The following is an 8,875-nucleotide window of genomic DNA, read 5'->3' on the forward strand; positions in this document are numbered from 1 at the left end:
ACTCTATTTTAGTCAGCAACGGCCTCTTCATCTTCTTCCAGCACTAGGGGTCACACTTGTGCGCCTGCGCAGTCAGCTCTGCAGGCAGAGCCGAGTGCTCAGGTGTACAAGTGTGACCCCAGCACCGGAAGAAGAAGATTAAGAGACCGTTGCTGACTAAGATGGAGGCGGTGCTGGAGAGTTCTGGGGAATTGCTGCCCTAACCTATACAGTAGTCTTTTCAGATAGCTGGGTGGAGAAAGGAGAAGCAGCAGGAGAACTGTGACCTCAGTGTCAGCACCTACAAGTAACCTGCACTGTTAGTTTAGACACTCCAAGACTTGGTGTAGTCTCCTCACATGACTGAGAAGAGCCAGTAACTGGAAATAACTCAAGAGACAGTTCCTGCTGTAAAGCAACATTCCTGTATTGATTGCACTGTACACAGTAAAACTGATCAGTAAGATTACAGATCTTGTCTCATTATTTCTGGAGGGCCATCAATGCCTGTCCATTGCATAAAGACATCATTGCTTCTAGAATATTATCACTAGCGAGAAGGATTGAGACGATCTTCAAATTTCAGGATCGATTTTAAAATCCGATTTTCGATCATTTTCCAGCCGATCCTGAAATTTGCTCAAACGCCGATCAGGATCTGATCCCAATCACTCAACCCTACTGGTGAGACAACCTCTTGAGTATACCATCCAGATTTGGGTACAAGTTCATAAAAAAATCATAAGATAACAGTAGAGGGAATGTTGCTGATCCCTTCTTTATACATTCACTTCCTCCTAACGTCATGAAGCTTGACCAGCATGGCCCTGGCTCTGGTCCTACAGTAACAAACATGTTTCTTTCTTTTTTTTCTGATGTGTCTCCTGATCTGTCTCCTGATGTTTCACCCGAGGTTTCTCCATTTCCCTCTGATGTGCAAATTTTAGCAGGATCCTCTTCCTCTCAATTCTTTCAGTAATTTCATCACGTTCCTCCAGCATCCGGAACTCAATATCTTTAATGATCTCCTGAAGGCACTTTAAAATGGTCTCATGTTTGCCCCGGGTCTTCTTGTTGTCTTGCTCTGTGTAGTTTTCCAGAGAGAATATGTTCTCCACTCCCATCTGCCGAAACATCTCCTTAGTGCTTGACAGATGCTCGCTGAGCTCATGGGTGAGAACCACAGTCGGGAAGAGTCCTAGGAAAGAAGCAGAAAACATCTGTTCTATTCTCCATACCATACCCGAGGAGTAAATGTCACCACCATCGTGTCCGACAGTATGCATCAATTGTATAGAGGAGAGGTGAGTAACATATGAGGACAGTATTAGACTGATATGGATCCTAGCAGTAAATAGCACAAGTCGTAAACTGTACATACATGTCACCTATGTTAGATACATACATATATTCTGTATCCTGCAAAGCACATACACACTGTATAAAAGTCATAAAGTCATACACATATGTGAGTCATACACTTATATACAAATATACAAGTCATAGACACATACAAGTTATACACATATACAAGTCCAGCAGGTGAAGCCTCAGGCTGTTTTCTGAAATGTTTCTTTGGCCCACCATTGTGCCTGATTGGGATTGTGCATGCCATATGCCACTTAGTGTTACATATTGTATGTTTGGCGTATTGTTATAGGCTATTGTATTGGAATTTTTTTGTATTGTAATTGATTAGTGTATTGGTATATTCCTGATGTATTGACTAGTGGTCACTAGTAGTTGACTATATGGTTGGTATTGATTGGTGTATTAGCATTGGTTGATGTATTGGTATTAGTATTGGTATTCCTGTAGGTTGGCGTATTTGTACTGTATTGCGTTATTCCTGTAGATTGGTGTATTTGTATTGTATTGTGTTATTCCTGTAGATTGTATTGTGTTATTCCTGTAGATTTTATTATGTCAATCCTGTAGGGTTTTGACCTGAGAGTGACACGGCTCTCCGTATAACTCTCGGTGCCAAAATGTTTCTTTAGCTTAAAATTTGTCTTTCTGTCCATACTAATGTAAAGGAAAGAAGGTTTCCAAGTATTTTTCCACTCCATTCTATTGAGTGTGGGAAGTGTGTAGTTGATAGGCTGTGATAGTGGGATAAAACTGGGACTTGGGTATGTTAGATGCCCCCAGACATGCTTCCCCTGCTGTCCCAGTTGCATTCCAGAGGTGTTGGCATCATTTCCTGGGGTGTCATAGTGGACTTGGTGACTCCAATTGGTCGAATTTTTTTCCCATAGATTCTAATGGGATTCGATATTCGATCGAATAGTGAAATATTGAGGTCTACTCAAATCGAATTTCAAATTTTCGAATATTTCACTACTCGCTCATCTCTAGGTGGTATCACAGATATGGAGAGTATACAGTGACTAGCACAGAGGACAGGTACCTGTGATGTCTCTGGCTGAGATAAGCATTTCTTTCATTTCACTTCTGCTATTTTTTTCAGTCATTTGGTAATCGGCTCTGTAAGATAATGGATGAAAGACATCAGTGGAGATCATCATCGTAGACTGCACAGGTTTTTGCTTTTGTTCTACATCTATGTTACTGCACGTCTAAGGGAAAGATCTATAATAATAAATGGCACAGGGACTAAAACCAAGGCCATATGCAAGGGGCTTAGTGTACTGTCCTGGTGTTACCTGTAGATGAGAACTGGGACAATGAAGTCGGACGACTGATCCAGTCTCTCTGCATTCAGCAAAGTCTCCACCATGTCTTCAAATTCAGTCTGCCAATTCACATGAGTATTCAGTGCTTGGAAGTTCCCTGTGTAATGAAATCCAGGATCATTATATGATGAGGATTGGAGTGCTGCACAGGGCTCTGAACCTGTATAATAGAAATCTGTACGATTGGATTAGATACACAGCCAGTGGCATAACTAGGAATGGCAGGGCTCCGTGGCGAACTTTTGACATGGTGACACAAACACCGAACACCTCGACCAACCAAATCCCCCCCCCCGTATTCCTGCGCGCTCTATTATGTCCCATAGTGGCCCCTGTACACAGTATTATGCCCCATAGTGGCCCCTGTACACAGTATTATGCCCCATAGTGGCCCCTGCAGGCAGTATTATGCTCCATAGTGGCCCCAGTACACATTATTGTGTCCCATAGTGGCCCCTACACACAGCATTATGCCCGATAGTGGCCCCTGCAGGCAGTATTATGCTCCATAGTGGCCCCAGTACACATTATAGTGTCCCATAGTGGCCCCTGCACACAGCATTATGCCCCACTGTGGACACCCATGAACAATTATTATACTCTGGGGTCTTTTCAGACCCCAGAGTATAATAATCGGAGACCGAGAGGGGATACCAACATAAAAATCACTGTCACTTAACTATTCCTGGCTCCGCTGCAGTCCTCGGTGGTGTCGGCCATCTTCAATGACGTCTGGACATTACATGACCCGGGACGCAGACATGGTCATGTGACGTCAGGCACGCCACACAACTAGGCCCGAAGCCTGTCTGGAGCGGTGAGAGGTAAGTAACACATTTTTTTATGTTCCCTTACCTCTACAGGACCTCAGATCATTATACTCAGGGGTCTGAAGAGACCCCAAAGTATAATAATAGTGTTTGTGGAGCCTGTGGTGTCACTTACTGATCCCAGCCCCTGCCAGAATCGGTAAGTAAATAGGGCCCATTATCTCCAGCCGGTAACGGCCTATTAAGAAAAAAAAAAACGTAGCGGTAGCGGCTGTCGTCAAGACCCTAATGTGCCGGGCCCTGTGGCAGCTGCTACCCCTGCTACCCCGGTAGTTAAGCCACTGTACACAGTTCAACAGACAGTATCACACATGCTAGGATTAGATACACAGCTCAGCAGACAGTATCACACATGCTAGGATTAGATACACAGCTCAGCAAACAGTATCACACATGCTAGGATTAGATACACAGCTCAGCAGACAGTATCACACATGCTAGGATTAGATACACAGCTCAGCAGACAGTATCACACATGATAGGATTATATACACAGCTCAGCAGACAGTATCACACATGAGAGGATTAGATACACAGCTCAGCAGACAGTATCACACATGCTAGGATTAGATACACAGCTCAGCAGACAGTATCACACATGCTAGGATTAGATACACAGCTCAGCAGACAGTATCACACATGATAGGATTATATACACAGCTCAGCAGACAGTATCACACATGAGAGGATTAGATACACAGCTCAGCAGACAGTATCACACATGCTAGGATTAGATACACAGCTCAGCAGACAGTATCACACATGCTAGGATTAGATACACAGCTCAGCAGACAGTATCACATATACTAGGATTAGATACACAGCTCAGCAGACAGTATCACACATTATAGGATTAGATACACAGCTCACATTATAGTATCACACATTATAGGATTAGATACACAGCTCAGCAGATAGTATCACACATGATAGGATTAGATACACAACTCAGCAGACAGTATCACACATGATAGGATTAGATAAGAAATACACTAACCAAGTTGAGCGTAGATCGCCCCAGTCTCGTTCTTATTCATCTTCACACATCCTCGGTTGTCCACCAGGGTGATGTTATCTGTCAGCTTATAGGCAGTCCGTATCATGGTCTCGGGTTTATTCTCTGATTTGGCCACCTTAGCATAGACCCTGAAGGCTCCATCATCTATCACATACTTACAGGAATTGATGAAGCAGGATTTCCCATGACCAGTGTAGCCAAAGAGCTGCAGGAGGACCCGGGAATATCCCTGATCCCCATGGTGGCAGTTCTCCAGCCTGAAATTCCTGATGTAATCTCTCATAGACAGGCAATCCATAGCTTGTTCTTTGTATGGAGGAGCCGGTTCTGTGTATGGAGGAGCTGGTTCTGTATATGGAGGAACTTTTTCCATCTATACTGCATTCAATTACAAAGTAGCAAGACTGAAAGTGAAAGAAATTTCTTGCTCAAGTAAACACGGCCACTCCTTGGATCTGAGCCCAGAATGATAACCACTGAAACTCCTACACGCAGGACTTCCGTAGTCTAACAAGAACTAAGCAGTGATATCCACCACTTGTACAAAAAAAAAATTACAATAAAATGTGTCTCAGAAGACAATGAGGCAGATAACCTAATAAACTATATCAGAATTCTAGCGTAGCTTGTATGAAAAAACTGTTGTACAGGCTTTACACCATATTTTTTATACATTTTAGACACTTTCTAACATTTTTTTTTTTTAACGTAGATTGTGAGCCCTACATAGAGCTCACAATGTACATTTTTCCCTATCAGTATGTCTTTGGGATATGGGATGGAAAACCATGCAAACACGGGGAGAACATACAAACTCCTTGCAGATGTTTTTTTGCCCTTTTCAGACCCCCAAGTATAATGATCGAAGGCCCCAGAAAGGTAAAGGAACATAATAAACGTGTTACTTACCTTTCCACACTCCAAACAGGCTTCGGGCCTAGTTGCGTGATGTTCCTGATGTCATGACCGGGGCCTGCGTCAGTACGTCATTAAAGATGGCCAAAACCACCGAAGATGGCAGTGGAGCCGGAGATAGGTAAGTTACAGTGAGTTTTTATGTTTGTATCCTTCCTTGGGTCTCTAATTATTATACTCTGGGGTCTGAAAATATTTGTTCCCACAGTGGGACATAATACTATCTACAGGGCCCACTATGGGACATACTACTGTGTACTGGGGCCACTGTGGGGCATACTGCTGTGTACTGGGGCCACTATGGGGCATAATACTGTGTACAGGGGCCACTATGGGGCATGCTGCTGTGTACTGGGGCCACTATGGGACATAATACTGTGTACAGTGGCCACTATGGGGCATACTACTGTGTATTGGGGCCACTATGGGGCTTACTGCTGTGTACTGGGGCCACTATGGGACATAATACTGTGTACAGGGGCCACTATGGGGCATAATACTGTGTAATGGGGCCACTATGGGACATAATACTGTGTACTGGGGCCACTATGGGACATAATACTGTGTACTGGGGCCACTATGGGGCATAATACTGTGTAATGGGGCAATTATGGGGCATAATACTGTGTACTGGGGCCACTATAGGGCATAATAGAGCGTGCAGAAATGCGGCAGGGGTCGTTTGGTCGAGGTCTTTGGTGTCGGTCAGGAAGGGGGGAGGGCCCATGTCAAAAGTTCGCCACGGGGCCCAACCATTCCTAGTTACGCCACTGATTGACTGGATGTGCACTGAAACACCACCTTACACCGCAAAACCTCTCAAAAAGACCACCTCTTTGAGAAGACCGCTACTTGATCTAGCACTGATTTCCTGTGACAGAGTTGCACATTTTTTTTAAATACAATTTGTTTTCAACAGCTTTTGCTTTATCCCAACCTTTGCATATGACTACAATTGTTAGAAGCGTATAAATGGTTAAATTTGAAAACGTTTTGCTATTCTGGTCATTGACACAAGAGGGCACAAGTCAATCACATGAAAACAACCGATGAGTCCGCATCGTGACAGCGCAGTAAATGTACAGTACAAGGCACAATTGTCTGTATTTCAATTTAAAATATAGTGCAAGAAGGGGTTAAAATCCTCACGTTTCAGCCAATTAGATCCTCTGGTATTGGCTAGAAAAAAAAAAAAAAAAAAACAGTAGTAGATCTTTTTGTAACATAATAGTAAATGCTCAAATTCCTTCTGGATATGTATACAGTAAATACATAGAATTATCACTGTGGCACAGTCTACAGTGTCTGAGGAAGGAAACAAATTGATTTTTAGTACTTATTTAATTGGGATGTCTATAAATTTCACAGCTCCATGAGAGGGTGTACTGTATAAGCTTCAAACAGAGGGTACTGCCATGGGTACCAAGTTTATGCCAAGTTATTCCAGTGCTTTACACTGTAGCAGTAAAACGCAAATCTGGTCATAAGGTTTCACTTTATTGATACCATATATACTCGAGTATAAGTTGACCCGAATATAAGCCGAGGCCCCTAATTTTACCACAAAAAACTGGGAAAACTTATTGACTCGAGTGCTGAGATTCAGGATTTTTTTGCTAGTTCGTTAGTAGTGATGGACAGTCCTCCTGAAATTCTTCTCCAGAATATTTGTGCAGCTCACCAGCAAATTTATTTCAGATCAAACATGTTCGGTTTGAACCAAATGTGCCAGGAAAATGTTTTATATTCAGAGCCTTCTTCAGGACCTAGAGCAGAACCTTTTTGAGACTGAGTGGCCGAACTGCAACCCAAAATCCAATAAATTATCGTGGGGTACCAGCATGGCAATTTAACCTTAAAACTCTGTGGAGCCACCATTGCGGACCCACAAATTACAGTTGTGTGCTATAAAACAGATACAGTGTGATATACTTTGTGAAATAGTGAAGGGTCCCCAGACAGTACAATCTGCCCCACAGTGACCCCACACAGTACAATCTGCCCAACAGTGGCCCTGCACATTATAATCTGCCCCGTAGTGGCTCCCATAAAGGATTAAATACTTCACCAGTAGTCCCCCCTCCCCACACAGTAATAAATGCTCCACAGTAGTCCCCCTCCCCACACAGTATTAAATAATCCACAGTAGCTCTCCTCCCCACACAGTAATAAATGCTCCACAGTAGATTCCTCCCCACCAGATATTAAATGCTTCACAGTAGCCTAACTCCCCACATAGTATTAAATGCTCCACAGTAGCCCCCCTCCCCACACAGTATAGTATGTTCCACAGTAGTCCCCATTCTCACACAGTACACACACAAATATACTTAACTGACAAGCCATCGGGTGTCCTTCTCCTGTTGACTGTGGGGCGCTGATGACTTATGTCATCACGCATGCGCCGGGACATAGGTCATGCTCTGCAGTCAGTGTAGGCCATGCGGATTGCGCGGCTTACACTTACACCTTTCAGCTGAATGTGCATTTGCACATCCAGCTGACAGCAGCGATCACTCACTAACGGGGAATCCTGTACCGAATTCCTCGTTAGTGAGCGATCTGGGTGACCACACACATGCCAGCATAGAGGGCTCTGTGTGCCATCTCCGACATGCCTGTCATAGGTTCGCCATCACGGCCCTAGAGCGTAATACCTGTAGGACAGGGAAGTGAAACTGGTTTGTCCACTTCTATTCATTTGCATTGAATTGTGGACTGGCGGCGCAGAGCTCCTGAGTGTGGGGGAACATTATAGTTGATAATGCTTGAAACTTTTTGAACTGAACTCAGGATGACAATGAGACTAAGTAAAGAATCTGCTAAGGTTAAGGCCCTGTGGGACGACTCGCAGCTATAAAGCGCTGTGGGAAAAACAGCGGCGGCAATGCATCTTCCAGCAGCGCTTTAAACAGGACGTTCGCAGAGTTTTCCTCCGTGGACTTTCTGTTACAATTATATCTGTGGGGAAGCCGCTGGCGTTTCCGTAGATATAATTGACTTGTTGCGATTTCCAAACCTGCACCGGTTTTAGAAATCACAGTGTGTCCATGCTACGGTTTTTACTGCAAAGTGGGCAAATCGCGACCTTTCCAACCCATGGGGCACTGGCCTAAAACTGCATTTTACTTAAAACGTATTAGTTAGTAAAGCTGATATTACTGCAGTGCACATATGATAGAGCATGCTGAGAATTTTCTCTTACGATTTTCTTTTGTTACATTTTTGTTTTTTTACCTCTGCTCATAAACCCACAGGCCTCTCTGAAGCTATCAGCTTTGTTTGCGAAGGAGCTGGAGGTTTGTATTACACGGACTTTGACCCGAGATAGACAATGACAATTGAAATTCTCTCTGCTAAATTGGTGCCTAAGGTCGCTCCGAGCTGTGTAAGGTACATCTGTAAGGAAGTGTTACAAGGAAAAGAACAGCCTTCTC

The 8,875-nt window shown here is 43.7% G+C and overlaps 1 protein-coding gene across 1 annotated transcript; it reads right to left on the minus strand.

Moving 5' to 3' along the window:
* Nucleotides 1-410: 410 nt before the first annotated feature.
* Nucleotides 411-4,913, minus strand: LOC142217654 (uncharacterized). The gene is made up of 4 exons (XM_075285985.1): nt 4,503-4,913; nt 2,646-2,772; nt 2,390-2,466; nt 411-1,177 (listed from the first exon to the last, which is right to left on the minus strand). Exons 1-4 carry the CDS (start codon nt 4,894-4,896, stop codon nt 819-821), a joined length of 957 nt encoding a protein of 318 aa, XP_075142086.1. The 5' UTR covers nt 4,897-4,913; the 3' UTR covers nt 411-818.
* Nucleotides 4,914-8,875: the final 3,962 nt, after the last annotated feature.

The sequence above is a fragment of the Leptodactylus fuscus genome, chromosome 8 (genome assembly GCF_031893055.1).
Source record: "Leptodactylus fuscus isolate aLepFus1 chromosome 8, aLepFus1.hap2, whole genome shotgun sequence".
In the NCBI taxonomy this organism is placed as follows: domain Eukaryota; kingdom Metazoa; phylum Chordata; class Amphibia; order Anura; family Leptodactylidae; genus Leptodactylus; species Leptodactylus fuscus.

Bases quoted from the DNA above. Each gene is read 5' to 3' on its own strand.
- LOC142217654 (XM_075285985.1), bottom strand. From the start codon at position 4,896: ATGGAAAAAGTTCCTCCATATACAGAACCAGCTCCTCCATACACAGAA. The intron at 2,467-2,645 runs GTAACACCAGGA...ATTATCTTACAG, and splicing joins GTCCCAGTTCTCATCTACAG to AGCCGATTACCAAATGACTG. The intron at 1,178-2,389 runs GTACCTGTCCTC...CTTCTTTCCTAG, and splicing joins CTCAGCCAGAGACATCACAG to GACTCTTCCCGACTGTGGTT.